Source organism: Coturnix japonica, chromosome 4, assembly GCF_054131305.1.
Source record: "Coturnix japonica strain WE chromosome 4, WE-NBRP24, whole genome shotgun sequence".
Classification (NCBI taxonomy): Eukaryota; Metazoa; Chordata; class Aves; order Galliformes; family Phasianidae; genus Coturnix; species Coturnix japonica.
This window is the reverse complement of record NC_140666.1, coordinates 78,585,747-78,607,708: the sequence shown is the minus strand read 5'-3', so window position 1 is coordinate 78,607,708 and position 21,962 is coordinate 78,585,747. Positions and strand designations below refer to the sequence as shown.

Sequence of the window (21,962 nt, the reverse complement as noted above, 5' to 3'; positions counted from 1 at the left end):
TAAATGTATTTTGGTAGTGATGCTCTTTAAATTACTGTAAAGAATTATGTGGTTGACATTAACTCAGAGATGCAGATACAAGTCTACATTGCCAAAGCCAACTAAATTTCCTCTATCCACCACCCCAAAGCGGACAACCAAGTTAAATATGATTTACATAATTTCATCTTCCAAGAATCTACACCAAGAACAGATCTGCCTTTCTACTCTAAACAGTTTTAATATCAGTTCTGAAGACTGTTGAAACTGTTAACAGGCTTTCAAAACAGGGTTACAAAATAAAAAAAAAAAAATTAAAAAAGCAGCAGAATATTTAATACCCTGCAAGTCATACATACTTAGGAGGCCAAAAACTCAAATCCACGGTCTATGTATGTGCACACAGCAGCCTGTGTTACAACGTGCTTACTAATATTATAATACAATTTGGCTTGTAAGAACTGCAAAACTGCACTAATGTCTTGGAAGCACTAAACTAATAAGTAAGCCCCTGTAACTGATTCTCACCTCCACATAATTACACATTAATAACAATCCTGTGTACTCACAATCATAACCACCTATGAACTTTACTCCAAGAAGGATATACATTGTGATAAATCCCCTATCACAACATTTGAGTTGAGTGAAAAATACAGTAATTTGGACTGCTAACACATACTTTCAGTTCAGCTACTTCAAGTTATTAACAACTTTATTTCACACAACATGATCTGTTCAGCCTTCAATTTAAACCAAACTTCCTTACATGTTAATTGTGCAAGTATGCTTTGTGGAAATATATCCCAGCATTCCATAACTATAATAAGAACTATATAGCTGAATATATGCTATTTGTGCTACTAATTACTCCACATTACACTTTTATGGTGCATCATGCTTTAATCTGGTTAAAAACACAAATATCCTAAACTTCTACTTTGGTCAAATATGCAGGGATGAACATGAAACTATCTATTCAGAGTAATCTTAAGGTACATACAGTTCTATCAACATTAAGATACAGAAATTGCAAAAGGAACTCGGTAAATACATTACAAAACTCCCACTGAGGCAACCCTTCATAGAATAAGAAGCTTATTTGTTTTGACCATGCATCTACTATTTATTGACTGATTCTTTTTAAACAACATAACAGAAGTTATGCAAACAATACAGGTAAGTCTTCCATCAGCTGGATGGGATGAACTGGTAACAGGCAGTCTGAAATGACTGTGCATTCTCATTAGGTAAACCAACAAATATTCTCCAAAGTCCACCATGCTAAAGTATTGTATTGGTTGTACGCATTCTACTCCTCACCTCAAAAAACTCATTATGAGTTGTTAATTTCTCTTTACTAACAACAGAAGAAAGAAACGAAAGAAGAAATGGTTCTTAATTAAAGCCTCACTGAAATTAATGCTGATCATTCCCTGTGCAATGTTTAATTTTCCCCTTAAAATATATATTTTATATATATGTATAGCTCCTGTAATACTTGCTTTGTGCTCAGATTGATTCTTGGGGGGGAAAAAAGCATTAAGATTATTGTGACAGAAGGAAGAATACCAAACCATTTGCCTAGCAAATAACCCATAAGTGACTATGAGAGCAAGAGAACAGTTTTCTGCAAAGACATTTGAAATCTGTTTGTTGTTTTGTTTTTTAATACACTAAATAGGAACACATTGGAGAATGGGAACAAAACAAGAACCTACATATAAAATAAGACAGTTCTTAGAAACAAAGTTAACATACAATAAAAGTAACTGAAGAATCCCAGAACAGGAAAACGCTAGCACTACTTTAGACTGTAGAAAAAGCATGTAAGTACAAAACCAAAATAGCTAAAGCAGCACAGTGCAGGTATCCAAGCCATTTCAGGTATGAACTGAAGCCACTGGGCTGACTGAACACTGACCCTGCAGAGGTACACTTGGTGCACTGGTTAACCCTACTTAAAGTGCTGCACAGTCAGGATGGAACTTAAAACACAAGCCTGCCCACTTCTTGCACTGAAGACTTAAAAAACCCTTTTCACAGAAGAATCTTGTTTACTGGACTGCACCCACAACCTCCCTAACAGGTATTTGACTGTGGCACTTCAGAATTTCTATCAGCAGAACCCCTGACTAACATATAGGGTATTTAAGCAGTAAAACTTATGCTGCCGCTGAATCCAGACTACACAAAGTACTGCATCACAAAATACACTGAAATTGATTAACATTTGGAAAAGAAAAAAAAACCAAAAAATTCAAACAAACTGCATGAATTTTTCAGCAGATAAATAATAGAAGACAGTGTTCACAATTAAAGATTAAGTCAACAATGAAATAAACACCAAACAAATAAATAGTCAAGAGATTAGTATTTGCATCAAGCCACATTGTTTTAGCAAGTAAAATATCCTCCTTTCTTATTTTAAGATTGCATTAATTCCTAAAAGAAATGGTGAGAAATAGACTTCTTATTAAAAATAAGAATGTCAATATTTTATTGAAGAAGTTAAGATGGATTTTGAATACACCACAATATAAACTTCTGTGAGATTGTAGTAATCGGTAATTTCAACTTCTGAAACACTGCTCAGAGGAGAAGAGCAAATCTCAGGCTCTGTAAAACAGCCAACTGCCAGCTCTCCTACAGAGGAATCACAGCTCGTTTTCCTACCGATATACACATTATAATTCTTGTGTAGCAGCGTGGATTAATGTTATATGTAAAGAGAACGTCTCTGCAAACCCAGAACTAATCAAGAAATCAGAAAAATCCATTTACTTCATGCTTTCCACACTGGTATTTAGAAATCATAACCCCCCCACCCCCCCTTTCACTCCCCCCACCACCAGCCCACCTTACTTATAAAACATACCGATTTACATCTCCCTGCATACACATATGGGCATGAGCAAAAACTGAAAGACTACCCATTGAAAAAATGCCTTTTCCCAAATAGGAATACATTCCACGTCTGTTAGTATTTTGTTAACAACAAACAAGTAAAACAGATGCAGACTTTGCTGTTGTTTTGGTGCTATTTTTATCTACTTTCTGATTAAAAAAATAAACTAGAAGTAAAATAGGAATGGGGCAATAGATGATAATTTTCTATGCTTTCTACTTAAGAAGAACATGCAGAATCCCAGTAATGTATGCTTAACATCTGCATGCTTAACAACTGGAAAAAAAACTTGCAAAATACAAGTTCTGAGCATGCAAACAACATGATTTGTGGACATATTCCACTTGCATGTATCACCATAAGCAGCAAAATCACCAAAGGAAATCAGGGATCATAAGGATGCCTGAAAAGATCATTCTGTTTCACTTTAGGAAAGTATATAAATGTAATCAAGATACATTACTGGCAATGTAATTTTTAAGAAACTAAGTTCAGGAATGCTTTATTTTCTCACAACTTGAAGTTAGAGTTAATATTTAACTATCTGAGTTGGTTTCTCTCTCCACCTCCCAAGGAAAAAACACAGAACTTGCATCAAATTGATCAGCACTCACTACAACTTCCACCATCCAACGTTTTTCTAACTTTGATTTCTGAAAACAGAAGAAATTGATTTTAATGAAAACCTTTCAGGCTTGGAAACTGAGCAACCGCAAGTCAATGAAAAGGCTTATTTTAAACCCCAATTGTTCGGAAACAAGCTTCTAGCAGCAACTATTCTTTCTGAATTATTTCTTTGCATTTTCTACACTGCGTGCTGCATTTGGCATCTAAATAGTTTCTTTGCCGTCGCGAACTGAAACATCTTGAATGCTCAAACTGTATTTTTATGAGTGCCAAGGGACCCTAAATTTTAGTGGTCTATTAAATGCCAGCAATTTCATGCTGCCTTGCATAAAACAGCATTCACATATTAGAGCACCGCGATTCCATAGCTGCATTATGCTTCGCACACACAACCCAAATACGCTGTGTATTTCATTTCAAAAAATAAAACTATTTCTTTCAAAACACGGATACTTTTTCCAACGAGTGTACTTAAAGTTCCACTTCATTGTTTTATGCTCGACAGTTAGTGATAACAAAATCCATGAATACAGACAGCAGTGTTTAACTTAAGATCTTAAACATACGTCGCAAATACACAACTCTTTGTCACCTGGCAAGAATACGTTTGGAGGAATTTTACTTAGTAACATTTCTTTTTTAGTTATTTTACAATAAAAAGCAGTGTACTGAGCTTATTTAGTATACATTACTTTGAAGACTGTTTCTGCAGCTTTTACTGTGCCCTAATCTTTCAGTGATAGTGTCTTCATTCTCTTACCTGGCAGTATGATCCTTTTCAAATAGAAATCCAGTCCTATGGTTTGTTTGTATTGTTTTCCAAACGTTTCCTGGGCAAAACGCGTGGCTAAGGATGTCTAAAACAGAACAATATCAAATTATGTTGTCATTTTAAACAGTATAAAGCTCAAAGTTAAACCAAGAAATATGAAATATAGTTTAGCAGCTGCTAAATCAACGCATGCTGACAGTGCTGAAGGATTTGTATTGTTAAGCATTCCAGATAGATTCAACACAACAAGAGGAGGTAGCAACAGCCACCAATTAAACAGAAATCAGCAGACACACATTTCCTTGGCACTTTCGTATCATAAAACACAGATTTGAATGAGGTGCTATTAGTACATTCAGCTTGACACAAATCTAAGAGACATTACCTATACTTGAACAGCTCGATTTCGATAAATGTGCATTTCTCAAACAAGGGTCCAGAACACCCCAAACCCTGACCAGTTATTTTCTGGAGGGGAGGCTGAAGGAAAAAATAGATATCTGCACAGTGGAGAGCCCCAGAGGGGATCCAAAGCAAGGCAGGATTTCTGCCAGTGGACACTGAAGCCTCAGAATCAACTACTACACGATGGCTAAGACAGGAGGAGAGACTGCAAACACCTCAACAAACAGAAGACTAAACCCGTGTTAAAAATGCACATTTGCAGAATTATTCCTCTAGACAGAGCTTTGGGAACTTATGCTGTCAATTTATATTACATGGATTTACAAAAGTAGACCAATGCCCTGTAGGCATAGTAAAGAATCAGTTTTTATTGCACACAGCTAAAAGGATACACAAATTGCATGAATTAACAAAGCACAGCATTTCCATTCTTTCACTGGCAATTTAAGATCTCCGTGTAAAAATATGAAAGCAACACAACCTAGCGTTAAGAAAACAGAGAAATGCAATTACAGAGAAAATGAAAAGTTTGTACATGGAAAAATACATTAAATATGAATGTCAGGTAGGTAACATAACCAGCATCCAATTAGTGACACGTGCTTTGAAATTTCTTGTTGATGTAAAATATCTTGTTGAAATATAAAAAAACAAAGTAACTGCAGAAAAATAGAAGATATTTTTATATACTTGCACGTACAGAGAAGCTTGAGAGCTTCACAAAATCCTACCTGAAAACAAACAAACAAAAAGGAACTTCTGCCAGACTTCAGCCCATCAAGACCTGAAGATGGGAGTCACGTCAGCTGTTAGAGATTGCTGTTAGAGTACATTTAGCTAAAAATGCAATAGTAAAATAGCACCAACAGTTCTAAGAAAGTGAGAATATACAAGTTCTGTTAATGGACCTCTTGTAACAAAGATATGAATTACACTAGTAATGTGTCAAACGTACACAGGGAGAAAGATAACTGACTCTTTTTGGCATGGAGACATGACCAGAAGAGCTGGGGTATTAAAACTCAAGTATTAACATGCAAACATGTATTCAACTGTACAATTAACTGTGAAGTAAATAATAGAAGATACACTGTTTTCAATCACAATGACATTCCTATCACTGCCACACGTATAATAAGTGATATTTTGAGATTAGAACATACATTTTTGAAGTAATTAATAAAATATAAATAAATTAAATATTATGGCAGCATTTAATTTACTTCACTGAATTCAAGTCCAGAGGAAATTAAAAATAAGTAAATGGGAGTGGAAAGAAGTAAACGTGAACTTGCATGGCTATGGTTATGTATTTATATCATTCTGGAAAGGAAGAAGACCATGGAGGATGAGCCATGAGAAGACTGTGCTGCCTACAACTATGTGACAGTAATACTGACATCATAGACAAAAAAATACAGTTCAAGACAAATTTATTCTGTAATATTCAGTAACATCAGTAGTGCTTACGTTTAGATTTTTTAATGCCAATGGTTAGCACTGCAGTATTATAAAGACATTATTTTTATCTGTCAGGACCTTAAAGAATAAGAACATCACAGATAAATAAATACACCATATCTACTGCACGTTCTTCCTTTCCATAAAAGAATATCAGCATCCAGAGCGCAAACTAAAATATATCTGGCTATATCACTGTTCTGTTTTCTCCAATATGTTAATTTGGATCCCTATTTAATAAGCAGCCACTCCCTTCTTGTTTAAGGGCTCAGTAAATATTAGCTTTATCACTCCATGACATTCAATATCCCCCTGTGGGCTTCTAAGGGTGTTAGCAAAAATAAACAACATACATTCAATTAACAGTCAACCAACAAGAGCAGCAAGTTATCAACAGTGTAGAAAAGCTCTCTTAAATTGTTTTCTTCCACCGTGCTCTTGCATGCAAAGGAATTTATATCAGAAATTCACTGAGTAAATCCTTTTCAATTTTCTTCTATTAAACCTTAGTGCTGGGCTACCAGACTGGAGCTCTCTATTCACTTAACAACTATTTATCCACAAAGCACTGCAAGCAAAAGCTCCAGCTCCTTCACCACAGCAAACAGCGAATCATCCCACTGCACATTCAGTACCTCTGCAATGCAAATAACCCCGTCAGTCCTAAAACTGCTCTTCACCACGCTTCTCATGAAAGACTGCATAACAGTTATGCCTGTAAAGATAGGATCGGTATCATCCGTGTAAAGCAAAGTTAAATAATGGTCCAGCAGAACTGTACCTTTAAAAACAAATGAGATGGTTAGAACATTTTTTTTTAATAAGATTAGGTTCAATGCAGGAACTCTCAGCCATTAATCCAGAGATCAGAAGACAACATAATACCAAGAAGGCCTCGTTCCACCACACCACTAAGCCAAACGAGCTATCACCTCTCCCCTGACGTTAGCCTAGTTTGGTACATTCACACACTTAAGTATTTTAAAAAATAAATAAACTTTGTATGCTGTTCTGAATAGCAACGCAGCATTGAATCCTGGTCTTACAACCCCCCACTTCATCAGCAACTGAAGTTCTTTGAGTTCTAACCAAGACAACAGTAAATATATGCACAAAAAAAATTACACCATTCTGAGAGTGAAATACAACAGGATATTTGAGGAGCTGTTTTGGAAATAGAGATACAAGGGAACCGTGCAGGTGAGATGAGAATTTCTTGTTTATATTTTTCAATGTCATCAACAGACTCCAGGAACTGTGCTGACATGCCATCCCTGAATACGCACACACTCAGAAACAGAAAAAGAAAGAAGTATTAACGAAATAGCAGCAGAGCAGTGGAACAGAACAAGCAGTGATAGGCAGCTCTGACACTTACTATCAGCCTGCCAAAGGCAATCCCTCAAATGAAATCCCTCAAATGAAATCCCATAGAGGAACGCTTTCAGAAAGTAAAGCCAAAGGATTGTATCACTGTCGTAAGTAATTAAAACCACAGCCAAATGAATGGGATGCAAGCACATAGTGCTGGATTCTCAAATCTCCATTCATAAAACAACTTCACCAACCAGTTGAGAGCCAAAAAGCAGCATCTATCCATCCCTTCCCACCCTCCTCAAAGACCAAACTGTAGTTCTCCAAGCACAGCAACATTTGGGTACCATCCCTGCTGGCAAGAATCGTAAGACAGACAAAATGAAAACCTTAAGCAAAATAGAAAAATAAACTAATACAAAAACAAGTAATTGTCCAACACAGAATTTCTGACTGAGAACAGTCTAGTTTTGTGGGCTGGGGCACAAGAAGCCTCTCGCAAGCAGAGGAAGCAGTTCTGTCATCTGAAGGTAAAGCCTTTCCACTCCTAACCACTGACAAACCTTCGTTCGCTAACATAGATAAGACTACCAGACTTCTACAGTCAGGCATTTATCTACAAAGGCAGCTCCATGCAGACAGGTCACTTGATGCAGTTTTCCATTTTCAAAATGGAATAGTGATAATTTTTAGTCAACATGTACAAATGTATTGAGCTCAAGCATGACAAGATCCAGAATTAGCACAGCACTTCAAGAAGGTATCATAACAAAGCCTAAAGCGATGAGGATATCACTCCATATTCCAGCCTACATTTCACCACGTGAATATACCTCTACAGCAGGCTGAGTTCATTTTCATCATCCTCTAATGGAAGACATAAGGTATTTCAGTTCCCATTTGCAAAGGATGGCAAACAGGCAGAACCTCAGCCTCTCCCCTTCTCCCACAGCCCCAGTTTCAGCCCACAAAAAGCTACTGGATTTGCTTCCAGCAGCCCAACACTTTTTCATCAGTAGTAGGCCAGGACAGGTGTGGTTCTAACCAGAACTGTTACCTACTCCAATAAAAACCAACCTGTGCATAGCAAGAGAAGGACCATGTGAGAGATAATGTCTTCTTTTTCCCCTCCAATCCACACTTGAACTTGTTTATTTTAATAGAAAAATCATTTTGGCGTGGGAAGAGCAAGTTGACTTAGAACCTATATACACAGCTTTAGGCATCTATGATCCTTCTCACCATCAGAAGCAAGAAACCAATTTCTATTAATAATTCTTGGGTTCTTTTTTTGTCACATTAACTCTGCTTCTGATTCTGGGCTTCTTTTCAGCTTGTTTCCTTTGTTCTCTCATTAATATCTTATTAATAATCAACCACTACCTTCCTCAGTTTTTCTTATTAACAACCCAGCTTTTTCTTACTGCCTTCATTTTATTCTAGTGCTTTTTCAGGTTTTACTGCCTCATGATTCTTTCATTTCTTCCTCCCTTTCTAATCTTGCCTCCTTCAAGTTTTCCCCAGCAGTGCTTACTCCTTGTTTTAAAACTAAGTATTATGCTATTCATTGAACCACCATGAAATCAGCAAATAGAAGCACAACACCCCTCCCTCACAGAGGGAGGAATTCCTACACAGAGTAAACATAAATATTACCCTTAGCTTGGGACTGATACTGATTTGTTTTAAAACTGCCACCAACACTTCAGCAGAACCTTCATCATGCTGCTTCTAGTCAATGTGAAGATGAAAAGTTTGCCACCTTCAGCTTGCTGATGCACAAAGAGGTCTTTTTTTTCCCTCTCTCCTGGAGAACTGAAGACCAGACAGACCCAGATGGCCACGAGGGAGGAAATAAAATATGTTTTAAAAGGGGCAGAGGGGAAGCAAGCAACGGAAAGAAGCCAAATCTGAAAAGTCTCACATTAAACACACAATACGTGATATCTCAAAGATACATTCCATTATTTCCTACACATCTCTTCTCCAGTGATCCCGGTGACAGAAGAAGAGAAAAAACAATGTCTTGAGGAGCAAATGAGAGGCTAAGTATGTATGTGTGCACAGACCAGCTGTAAAACAGATGTGAAAAGCAGGCTAGTTAAAAACATATAGACATATGCATGTTTCAACATCTCAGCCAAACGAGGACACAACAAAGGAAAGGAACTCTCAACAATTTAGTCTTCCAAGGTGCCTGAAATACCACTAGGCATGTTTTACCCTTCCACTTCAAAACCCAATCACTTCTTTATTTTACAAGATCTTACAGTAAATCCATTATTGCACATGTTTGCTGCTAGGCCATAAAGATGACTGGAAGAAGCCTCTATTACAGCATCATCTAGGGGGGACAGGAGGAAAAGCAGCCCACCACAATACAAGCTGCACTCAATGAGCAGAATTGCTGGAGCCAGCAGAGATTTGGTGAATGGCAGCTCCAAAACGAGGGGTGGGAACCAGCATGAGCCTGCAGCAAAACTCAAGAATGCAGGAAAATCCCTGTTCAGCAAGGGGTGATGCCACAAGGCATTGAATGGGAGCAGGGAAAGGATTCTTCCTTTTGAATGGGAAACTCCTGGGGAAAGCCACCCATGGAACAGCACTCCAGCCATCGCTCCTGTGTGTTTATTATTGTCTCATCACACAGTCCATCTACTGCATTATACAAACACAACACTATTACTACGCTATTTATGTTAAGGACGTGCAGCTCTAGTAATAACGGGAGAACGACGGGCCCGAGCAGGGGGAGACCGGGTGGAGGAAGGCGGGGATGGAGGCGCGGCACTGACCTTCCCTGCGGTGCCATCCCCCAGCACCACGAGCTTGAGCTGGCGGTCCGGGCTCTCCTCCTCTTCCGAGTCAGACATGCCGGCCGCGGGGAAGGGAAGGAGCTCACGACGATCACGGAGCTGACCGCGGCGCCGGAGCCGCCATCTTCCCTCAGCGCGGCCGCCGTCGCTATGGGCCGCACCGGACGAAACCAACGACGGAGCGGAGAGGAAGGGGGAGAGGACGGGAGCTATAGAGCAGCGAGACCCGCAGCCGCTGTGGGCGCACTCAGGGGGCGGCTGCGATGATTTCCGTTTCACCACCCCCAGCAGGAAGGCGAGTGGCTCAGCCCGGCACCGTGCTCAGCACCGCAGTGGTTCGGCCCGGAGTGACGCCCCGAGCGGTAACTAAGGAGCTGGGGGTCAGAGGGTGTGGGGAGGAGCCAGGACCGCCTCGGCGGGCGGGGAAGGAGGGGGTGAGGAGGGGCATTGCGGGGCTGAGGTTGGGTCTGGCTGCCTCATGCTGCCCCCGACGTGCTGAGGGACGTGGAGTGGTGCCTACCGGCGGTCAGAGCTGCTGGTGCCCTGTCCGAGAGATCTCCAGCAAAGGGCAGCTCTGGTCCAGCCACTTCCCCATCTAGGAAAGGACATAATAAATAAGCAAGTCCCTGGGAGATTGCCTTTGGATATAATTTAACCTGTGGCCCAGCTTAACAGGTCTAGGAAAGGTGGCAGGTCTCCAAGCTGCAGTTCAGCCATCTCAGTCAGCTGCTTGTCTAACTTCCAAGAGCCTCCAGATAGTCACTGAAAACTGTGATGTCTGTGTCTGCTGAGAACTTTGCCATCCAGGTAGATAAACAGTAATAACACTTTACCCCCAACCAAATTGAAAACCACAGTATTGTTAAGCACTATGACCAGCGGTTTGTAACCTCCACTTGACAACTCTGTATAACAACTGGATGAAAATCATTCCTGTTTCAGTGTCTCTCTCAGGTTTTCTGCTTGGAACGTTTGTTAGAAGTTTCCAATCATACAAGTACACAGTCTTTCTGAGTCCTCAGTGGAATCACGATTCCTTATGCAAAGAAAATTACTCATGTGTTCATCTGTATGCAGAACTGAGGCCAAAAGCTTTCCCAGTGACATTGTTTAAAAGAGTACAGAAAAGGCCCAAATTTCTAATGGAAAACCAGACAGACACACATCTATGTCACTTTCTCATGCTTAAAAAAGAAAGAAAACAACAAATTAAGCATGTTACTCATCAAGTATTTTCCACTTTGAATCATTTTCAGTGTAACCTTACTGCAAGTTGTCCTAAGTAGGAATGTCACAGCATCAGGGTACAGCCAAGTGGCATTTGTCAGGAATAAGGGCACTGGGGATGAATGTGGAATTTTCCTTGAAGGCTCCTCACATACAGGGCTGCTGTGCTCTTACCATGAGGCATTTAAAAGCTCTACGCTGATCAAGGCAGACAACTTATAAACCACCAGGAATATTGGTGGAACCATCCACACTCCAGCTGATTCTGCTGCAGTCTCCCTGAAAATGAACAGGAAAAGATGAATTTAAAGTTTCTGAATTTAGCTTTCTACAACTCAGGCTTCTCATTTTTATTACAGTTTCTCTACCAGCAGCTCAGGTTTATGTTTTCCCACATTGAGGACCACAGTTCAGTCAAGGAACACCTTTGCATGCAGGTGCCAGAGCCTCTCTGCTGCCCCGGCCCTTGCAGAACTCATGCTGGGTAAGCCAAGGCTCCAGCCCAGAGGGAAAAGCTGGACTGTGTACCAAAATGTCCACTCTGCACTGACAGAGCACACAGCACCTTTAAGTTTCTTCCCAGCACATGTTCATTTTTCTTCTAGAAAAACTCCTGATTTTTTTTTAGCTTTGTCATCTAAATGAGTGAGCAATATAGAAGAGGTATTTCATCTCCGCTGTAGCATTCACAAGATTAATTGTCCTGAGGCTGCATTGCTTATCTATTTAAATGAGTGCTTAGATATTAAAGTATAATTTTTCAAACTAAAATGAAAATATGACACTGGTAGAAACACACAATCAGACATCTCAGCTGAAAAGCCTCCTTGCATTTATTAAGTGCATGGGTTACTTATATTGCAAGTGTTAAGTGGTTGACTAAACTTCTTTTTCACTGTTAAAAGTCTGTGTACGAGACTAAATTACATATTTCTGAAAGTGCATTCTTAACTAATTATTTTCTAAGCATTAACAACTTTTTACAGCTGGAAGGAAGCTGGTCTTGGGCTGCCTGATACTCTATACCTAAGGAAACATATGAGCAATGTTGAAGAAAAGTCCTGGGATTAACAAACTGAACATACTGCAGACTCTTTTTTTCATGGTAGAAGCATGTTTGTAATTTGAATTTTCTCTTCAGCACCGTTTGGATGTTAAGAATCCTTGAACACTGCCTTGGAATAAAACTTTCTTGTAAGAGTACCTTACTCACCCAACAACATGGAAATTTAATGTGTAGTATTCAGTAGATAATCGGTATTTAGATACTTTCTCTTTTGATATAAATTATACTCTCTACATATTATATCTTATTCCTCTATGAAGAAACATCACTAATAGTCCTGAGAATATTTTCATTGATAAAGTGGGATGGAAGTAATTTGAAAATCTCCAAATTAAATTTAATTTCTAAATATTAAGCTAATTATAATCCCATGCTCAGTCACATTTCTGTCTGTTAGTCAGGCTGATCATTTTCTATTGAATAAAATCACCTTCTGTATATGAAACCAAACTGTAAGGATAGTTTCCTATGTCTGTATATGAAGGGAGAGAATTTCAGTTCCCTTACCTGATAGTTCTCAATCAGGGGACTCTTGGGTATGTGAAACATCTTGCAGGAGTCCCCGAGAGGTTGCTGAGAAAAACAAGCCAGGTGTCAGAAGGCTTATGTGTGGTCAAGGTAGGTTTTCACTTTCAGCTGAGAGTTGCAGGTATCTGTAAGTTAAGTCTGATTGCTTCTGCTGCTGCCGGAAGATACTACTTTATCTCCCACCTTTGTCAGCAGCACATGGTGAATTTAAAATAAATAAATAAATAAATAAATAAATAAATAAATAAATAAATCTTAATTCAGTCTGCTTCTTTATTTTCAGGTGCAAAACAAACTAAAATCACTACATCCATGGGAAATAGTTATAGCAAGAATTGATAAATTGTGTCATCCTTCCCTGTGTCAGAGCTGGGTTTACTCCTCCTCCCAAACACTGGCATTAGGTGAGGGTCAACATGAATGAGGTGTAAATATTGGACTGACAGAAAAAGGAATAGCAAATGTGAGATCCTGCAATCTTTCTGCCATTCTCATCTGCACTGTGTCTTCGGCACTTGATGGGAACAACGCATTTCTCTGTTTGATTGTATGAGAGCTTGTCTTCTGATACTAACACAAGCCACTCCTTTTTGTTCTGCTGTTTCTTCTATTTTTTACTAAGTTTCTTCTTCATTGGTGTAATCTCCAATGTCTTTGCCAGGTCATCTTTCTTCTGTGCTGTTCGCTTATTGTGCCTTGAGTCAGACTGAATAATTATTGCAGCTGACTAGACAGGCAACTGAATGGAAATGGTAAATAATTTGTTTTTAATACACGTAAAAAAAAACAAAAACAAAAAAACCAGTTCCTACTCAAGTTGGAAATACTTGCTTTTGGAAGAGCATTCTTCCATTTTGCTTCTTATTATCCCAAGGTCATTTAAGGAGTAACTGTCTTAAGTGCTTGGTAATTACAGTGATGTAAAGGTCTCTGGCCCAGATGCTGCAGTGAACAAGACTTTCCACAGAGGAATATGGTTAAACCAAAGGCCACCACTTTTATGAACTACATTGCATAATAAAATGGGGAAGAACCACTAGCCAGCTGTTCTCCACAAACTACCCACTAAAATGGAACCAGTGAGGTTCACCAGGCATGGGACTATGGAGGCCAAGCTAAATGTTTAAGAGATGGCTAACCTCATCCACCCTCCCGCAAAAGAGGCAAAAGCATTTGGTACTAAATAACACATCTTCTGCATTGTCTATGCCAGGAAGAGAAGAGTGAAGTAAATATTAGGTGTTTTTTTCTCTCTTTTTTTTTTTCTTTTATTTGTGAAGGGTGCTAAATTTTCCCTACGCTGTGAAAAGGAAAATGGCTAAATATCACCTGGCCAGTATTTAAGACACTAACAGAAATTCTGGCCATAGCTAACATGAAAAACCCACATTGGAAATTTGCTCTCTGGTTGTGTGAATTCGCAAACAGGTTCTCTGGTCTTTCCATTAGCCAAATTTGCTAGTAAAGCCACACCACATTTGCAGTGTGGTAAACACTTTTTTCTCACTGTTGAAGGAAAGCGTGTTTGCTAACTCAGTAGAAAATCCAGATACAGCCAGGCTAAATAATAACAGCTAGAGAAACAAAGGAGGTCAAAACAATCTAGAGAACAAGATCTCATCTATAGGAGAGACAACTTAAATTCACACAAAGTAAGTCTAAGTTCTACTGAGTAAGTGCAAGTTTGAAATTTCCCTTCTCATTAGATTAATAGAGGATTGTCTCTTTCTCACAGCATTGACCTGTTACCAATCTGGTGAAAAGTCAGGTCATAACATTTTGTAATGACCTTGGAAAACAATTCTAGGAGTATTTTATAGAATCTAGGAGGGTAATGTCTAAATCATCGGTGTCTTCTTGTAGAATCTAAAGAATCAGAAGAATGAAACCAAGAAGAACTCATAGGTAGAAACAAAGGCAGCAAAGCTGCACACACAAGCAAAGCAAAATGAGGCAGGATCATTACTTCCCATCAGCAGGCAGATGTCTAGCTGCATCCTGGAAGGCAAGGCCTCAGCAAATGCAATGGTTTCTTGGGAAAAGAAACCCTGCACATTCTTACTTTCTCTTCCTTTCTCCCAGCATCCGTTTCTGAGCACAACACCATATGGTATGGGATATCCCCATGGTCAGCTGGAGTCAGCTGTCCCAGCTTGTTGCTTGCCTCCAGCTTCCTCAGTGGGAGAAAGCGAAGATACTTTGGTGTTGCACAAACATTGCTCAACAACAGTGAAACACTGATGTGTTATAGTTACCAGTTCAAGACATAGCATCATACTGGCTGCCATGAAGAAAATTAACTCCATTGCAGACAGACTCAGTACACACCTGAATATTTGGTTGCTAGTTTCCAAAAGCAGTCAATTTATCTATCTGAACCTTATCCCACATCAAGTATTCCAGTCCACAGTTGTCGAGTTCTTTTGGCCCAGTATATCTGTAGCCACTGCTATACCTTTCAGACATCCTTTTATCAGTTAACTAGACTGATCCTGCTTTTGTGGTGAGCTTATCAACAAATGTATTCCTCAAGGTTTTAGGTGAACCTTGTCCTTGAGGTAGCCCATCCCTACTGACATGATACATCTTCTTTCAGTAATACCATAATAATTATCCCTTCAGCTAGTTACCCATTTTAGTTTATCTACTGATTTTCACCTTTCTCACTTGATGAGTAGATATGCTATCTTTGTCAGTCCACATAGACTATACCTACCTTGATGATATCTCCCTTGTCTAAAAAAAATCTTTCAGCAAAGAAAGCTGTCACATCAATCTGACAAAATCTACCCGAAGTAAATCTGTGTTGCAACATATCATATTTTCCACTTACCCAAGGGTTTTGTCAATTATTCTTTTCTCACCCTGAACTTTATGCCGCAAGAAATCAGTTGGAAGTACATCAGTAAACACTTTTATATAATCTATTAATCTATGAATATATCATCTCCTTGTGAACAATTCACAAGAACATAAACTCTGTTTACTGAATAAATAAATGATTGCAACTGATTTTTTAAATATCCATGATAATGAATGTATCTCTTCAGTCATTTTTATGGTCAGTCTTCCTATCATTGTTCTTTATTGATCTCTACCCAAAGAACTAGACATACATGAACTGAATGAATCTTGGCATGGGAAATTCACTACAACCCCTTTTCTGCCAAGACCTACTCAAAGTCATATATGACGTCAGCCTCAAACGCAAGATTAGAACACAGGGCTTCTTACCTTGACCTCTCCAGAAATCCTTTTATCTCCACCACTAAGCTGCAACTGTTGTAGTTGTGACTGCTATACCTAAACACACAATTCTGTGTTCGCTGCAGCACATGCCAACCATGTTTTCCATGTGATCTCACCTAATTAGTTCCCAAGACTCCTAGCCTTTCTTTTACTGGTCTCTCTATAGCATGGAAAAATATTCTAAGTTGTGATCTGCGTGGAGAAACTTGAATTTCTGTTCCAGCAGCTTTTCTCCCAGAAAGAGATCTCTTTTGGATATACTCATGGTTATGCATCTGTGTGGGTCTTTAAGGAGCCCCCATACTACATAGCAAAAGTCTGTTAGCAGTCCGATTACACTAAGATCAAGATGTGAAGATGTGAGAGCCTGTTCCTCCACTCCTTCATGGTTCCACCTGCTTTTTATCTTAACTGGAAGGTACTGGTGACCCAGTACAGTTGCCTGTCACAGTGAATAAAGCCACCTCATTATTTCCCTGTTCTCCTCTATGACTGTGGCAAATTCCTTATTCTTCCTTCATGCTAAACTTGCAAAGTTGCAATTTTCAAGAAGCAAATGTGATCCAATGGCTATAGATGTGTAAATTGTTTAAGTGAACTGAGATTGTTCACCATATAGTAGTCTCCTACTCATGTTCTGTTGTGCTTCTGGTGCCTATGTAAGATGCAGGGCAGGAGATGATCAGACCTGATGCTACCTCCATGAACTGTGTGTTATGTCAGCACAACACATCAGCAAAGAAAGACAAGGATAACTGCACCACTAAATATGCTGTGCTTTGACAGAAAAATGATCCCCATCTGAATAATTAAACATAATGTCTTAATCAACTTTGAAACATCCATTGTGCCCAGCAGGCATTCTTGTCACTAACCAGAGTGACAGAGGGCTCTGACTCACAGAGGGTAAACAGCTGCAACAGTACAAGATGTTATCATCCTCACTCCCTCCGTTATTTTATTCCACACCTCTGCCCGCGGTTACCATCACAGCAAGAAGTTTGGGAGGAACAAATGTGCACCCACATCTCCCATCCCACAACCTCCTGCCTCCCTTCATATGAATTCATCTTCACTGGGGACTGAGCCATGCCCTGAGCAGCAAGCCTGGGCAAGTATTCCTTCTGCAATTTTGGATATGCAGCAAACCAGCTGATATCCTGGCTGGGCAACGGGGCATCTCAGACTGATTCAGCAGCTGGTCTGGGGGAGCTTTAATAAACATACTGTCTTGGATATTGTTGGTATTGTTTAATACAGTAAGGCTTGCAGCTCTGTGATAATGTAGCTCAGCTGGAATGACAAAAGGCTGTAGTTTTAGAGACCTTTCATGTCCATCTTTCTTACTGCACACAAATAAAAGTAAAATGAGGAAAAAAAAAAAAAGATGATAATCTGTGAGTCTGACAGGCAAAATAGCATCTGAGATACATGATTTTCAGAACTCCATTTTGTATTGATTTTCTGCTGCTGTGTTATCAAAACCCATGTCTCACTCAAAACACTTTCATTCAGCACTAGTTAGTGTGCTCCCAACCTCACCTAGGAGGTGTTTGATCTTTGAGGACACTTAATTTACCAGTGCCAAAACTATAGTTGTTTTAAACAGAACTGTATTAGCTTTATGGTATGATTATCTCAGATCTGGGTTTAGCTAAGCTAGTAGAAAACAGAGGAATACAGAAAGTGATCGGTAAGGAAGAGATTAATGGGAAGTACCCCACAAAAAGAGTTAAACAATGTCATTGACAGAATTTACATAACTAATTTTGTACTTAAGTTGACAATGTAATCAAAGTTTTGAGAATATGCAAGTGTTACTAACAGGAGATTGGATGTTCTTTTCAATGTCTTGAGGCTTCCACCACATACCCTTGTAACATCTAATAGTGATTCCAATCCAATTGATTATACTAAATTACTCTTTAGGAAGAATGCCTGCTAGTTAATAATAAAATGAAGAGATTTGCTTTCACTTGGCAACATGTTAAATAATTTCAGCACTTGCACATTGTTTTGGATATGAAATACTGTGAAATACTATGAACATTAAATACTATGAAAAACGCACACCTGGAGTGCGAAGAGAAATGAGATGCAGGCATACAATTTAGGTATGTTGACTCCACCTCGTCTTTCTCACAGTGCAATGCCATTTGAAAAGCTTGGTGTGATTTACTTTGGTTATTCAGAACTGGAGTAAACATTTGTGTTAGAAAATGTGATGTTGGACTTGATAGGGTTCCCTGCAATGGACAAACACATGTGCACATACAGCTGCTGCACACAAACTCGTGTGGATGTGACAACTGGAGCACATCAAGTGAAGTGGCTCAATGCTGGACTCTCATTGGCAATCATAAAAAGTTGGATGCTGTGCAATTCTGACACTTTGCTTTGGCACTTCAGTGGCAGCTGTGATCTTCTGAAAGGAAAGAAAAAAGAGAATTGCTCTTATAAATGTCTGAGCTCTTTGGCCAAGTTCCTGAGATCCTTTGCCTACGCAAAACCTCCTTGTCCTGAAGCTCTGTTAATGCACTGAAATGTTACCAGAGATCTCCACTGATCTCACTTTGTCATCCAAGAGCTTTTCCAAAATACTCCTTGCTAGATTTTAGCATTAATTGGTGTGTATTGGTATGTTTTCATTTGCCCTGAATCGTTTGATGACTCTCAAGTGCAATCCAAGGATCTTTGTGCCAGACTCTTGCCATGAGCATGTAAAGAATTTTTTTGAGATCAAAGGAGAAAATCTGGCTGGTCTGAAGAATGATATCACTTCTAACCCTGGTTTATTTTCTGCCTAGTGAGAACGAAGAGAAGAAAGCTTTATACAATATGCAATGTAAACATAACAGAAGGCACGAGCCTGTCAGCCTATCATTGACATGAGACATGCATACCTGGATTCTGACAACGATATTTTGTGAGCAAATGCAATAATGAAGCTTTTAAAAGCATGCATTTAAGAATGGTGACTGGTGTAGAGCTGTGTTCGTACAAGTTGTGATTTAAAAGGCTGGAGGCCTCAATGTGAGCCACTAAAATTCAAAATGACAGAAACTTAGAAAAATTTATTGCTCTGCATTTAATAAAATTTACATTTACAAGCTGCCATTTTGACATACTGAGTAACTCCATAACTCAGAGTTTGGAATGCTGAGCACCAGTTCAGATTGTGCCTGAGGTACATTGCTTCCTATTTACAGTGTTTCAGTCCAAAAGATGTCCTTTTGTTAGATCTCTGTTAGCTTGGATTTGTGTCATTTCCCCTCTCTCTCCCCACCACCCCCAACCCTCTCCCCCCCTCCCTGTCCTCCCGTCCCCCCCCCCCAAATTAACTAACTTTGCATGAAGAAATATGTCTTGTCATTAAAAATTAAAAGGCACAATTAAAAGCTCCCTTTCTTCTTGTTTAATGTGCTAATATGAGAACATTAAGGCCAATGTACCATCTACTGCTTGGTTGCTCCAGCTGTCTGGAGCTTTTATTAATTTACAGACTCAATTATGTAGACTCTTAAATCCAGAGCATTGGTGGGTGGTAAGGTAGATGGCTAATGAAGAAACATAGGGTAGGAAACTCCTTTAATGCCTATTTTATATGTATCTTGGGTAACATTTTTAGGAGAACAAGGATCAAAGATCGTAACTTTAAGAAACTCTCAAGATGAAAATAAATGTACACGGTTTTAGGCACCCCTAAAAATTATGAGATGGCTAATATCCCCATGATTCTGTGGTCTGCTCTAAAACAAAAATATGAAGCCAAATGTTTGGCTCTGTACAATAAAAACAGATTATCTAATAGTTTCCAGTGGGAAATATGAGAAAGACCATTCATAAAGCCTCTTAATAGTTATGAATTATAAGGACTTCCTCGTTTTCAGTATAAACTGAGACCCCGATAGAAACTGGTAGATATTTATACATATGCCCTCAAAGGGACTGCATATGGACATTTTTAATTAACATTATTTGCAACACCTTCTTCAAGTTGTTCATTAATAATTTGACATGTTTTGAAGTTCTTACCATAAAGTTTTCATCACTTACTCTAATTACACCATTCTTACATGACTTAAATACTTTGAAAAGGATGCAGTGATTTGCAATTTACACTTATTTTACTTTAAAAAGAAAACTCTGTTTAAGTAATCCAGGTCATAGCTTACAAACAAAAAATGAGGAGAGGAGAGGAGAGGAGAGGAGAGGAGAGGAGAGGAGAGGAGAGGAGAGGAGAGGAGAGGAGAGGAGAGGAGAGGAGAGGAGAGGAGAGGAGAGGAGAGGAGAGGAGAGGAGAGGAGAGGAGAGGAGAGGAGAGGAGAGGAGAGGAGAGGAGAGGAGAGGAGAGGAGAGGAGAGGAGAGGAGAGGAGAGGAGAGGAGAGGAGAGGAGAGGAGAGGAGAGGAGAGGAAAGGAAAGGAAAGGAAAGGAAAGGAAAGGAAAGGAAAGGAAAGGAAAGGAAAGGAAAGGAAAGGAAAGGAAAGGAAAGGAAAGGAAAGGAAAGGAAAGGAAAGGAAAGGAAAGGAAAGGAAAGGAAAGGAAAAAGATTAAACATCTGTTGGGTCCTTCCTATTAACATGTCAATAGGCCTTCTCTGTAACGAAGAAAAATAAATGAGATAATTTAAAAGTAAAGTCACAATTTGTCAGACAGACTTTCTGCATTTCCAGATATACCTCTGTTGTCCTCATTTCACCCCGCCCCTTCCTGCTCCCCAAATGTTTCAGTGTTTCCTAGTGGGTATAAAGCAGTATATTGCCCTCAGTTCACATCATCTGTCCTCCCTGTTTGGATGTCGCTGCCAAGACATGGCAAATACCCATTCCCACACGTACAGCGGGACATTGGAAAGACCTGGGAGATCAGCAAAGCCTGACATGAAGCATGATAGATGCAGGAAAGCCTGCTTCGTTCCAACGGGTTTCAAGTGTGCTTAAATTTGCTCTTTAGGTAGACTCTCATGCTGCAGTGTAGTGTCTTAGAAAGAAAAACGGCACTTGGCACTTCCCTCTGAGAGCTCGTATTAAATCATATGCAGAATCTAGTACCGTTTTTATTTGCAAGTACACCTTTCCTTTGAAACTTGGTGACAGCGACCTGTCGTTTAGCAGATGGCGTACACTGCAGAACACGAGGTGGCAGTGTCACACGCGGTGTGCCAAAGAGACTGCGGGCGTTCGGCTGTGCCCCAGGGAGATGGGGCAGAAGCGGGCATCACTGATCGCTTGGTGCTCCCTGTGGAAGTGAAGGGTCCTTTGTGTTCCCGGAATACCTGGAAAATACCCACGAAATGGATAAAGAAAAAGTATTTGCAGCAGTACAAATCTTGTTTCCTTGCAGATCTCTGAAGTCTCCGGGTTTGAAATGGTGTGTAGAAACATAAAATAGGTATCTTCCGAAGTTACCAAGGAAAGCCGACCTTCTGTCGATGGAAATTTGCTCGTCTTTTTTTCACCTATGTTTCTCTTAGCAAAGAGCAGAGCTCTAGGTTGTTAAAAAGACGGGTATTTTTCCCCCCCGGGTATTCATATCAGCTCCCTCCGTAATTAACGAGAGGCACGCATGTAGTTAGCGCCCAATCTTTGTCAAAGGCGTACAGGATAGT

At 39.5% G+C, this 21,962-nt stretch overlaps 1 protein-coding gene across 5 annotated transcripts in view; it reads right to left on the bottom strand.

Moving 5' to 3' along the window:
* The window catches only part of RAB28 (RAB28, member RAS oncogene family), a 58,131-nt gene extending 47,697 nt beyond the window's left edge, over positions 1-10,434 (bottom strand). For 3 of the 5 annotated variants that reach the window (XM_015862911.3, XM_015862912.3, XM_085545735.1), the window contains exons 1-2: positions 10,262-10,434; positions 4,275-4,371 (exon numbers count right to left, since the gene is read on the bottom strand). In XM_015862911.3, coding sequence (XP_015718397.1) covers positions 4,275-4,371; positions 10,262-10,339 — 175 coding nt within the window. In that variant the 5' untranslated portion in view covers positions 10,340-10,434. Of the gene's footprint in view, positions 1-4,274; positions 4,372-6,787; positions 6,868-10,261 lie in introns of all 5 variants that reach the window. The other 2 variants (XM_015862914.3, XM_085545734.1) reach the window with 1 other exon arrangement.
* Between the last annotated feature and the right edge of the window lie 11,528 nt (positions 10,435-21,962).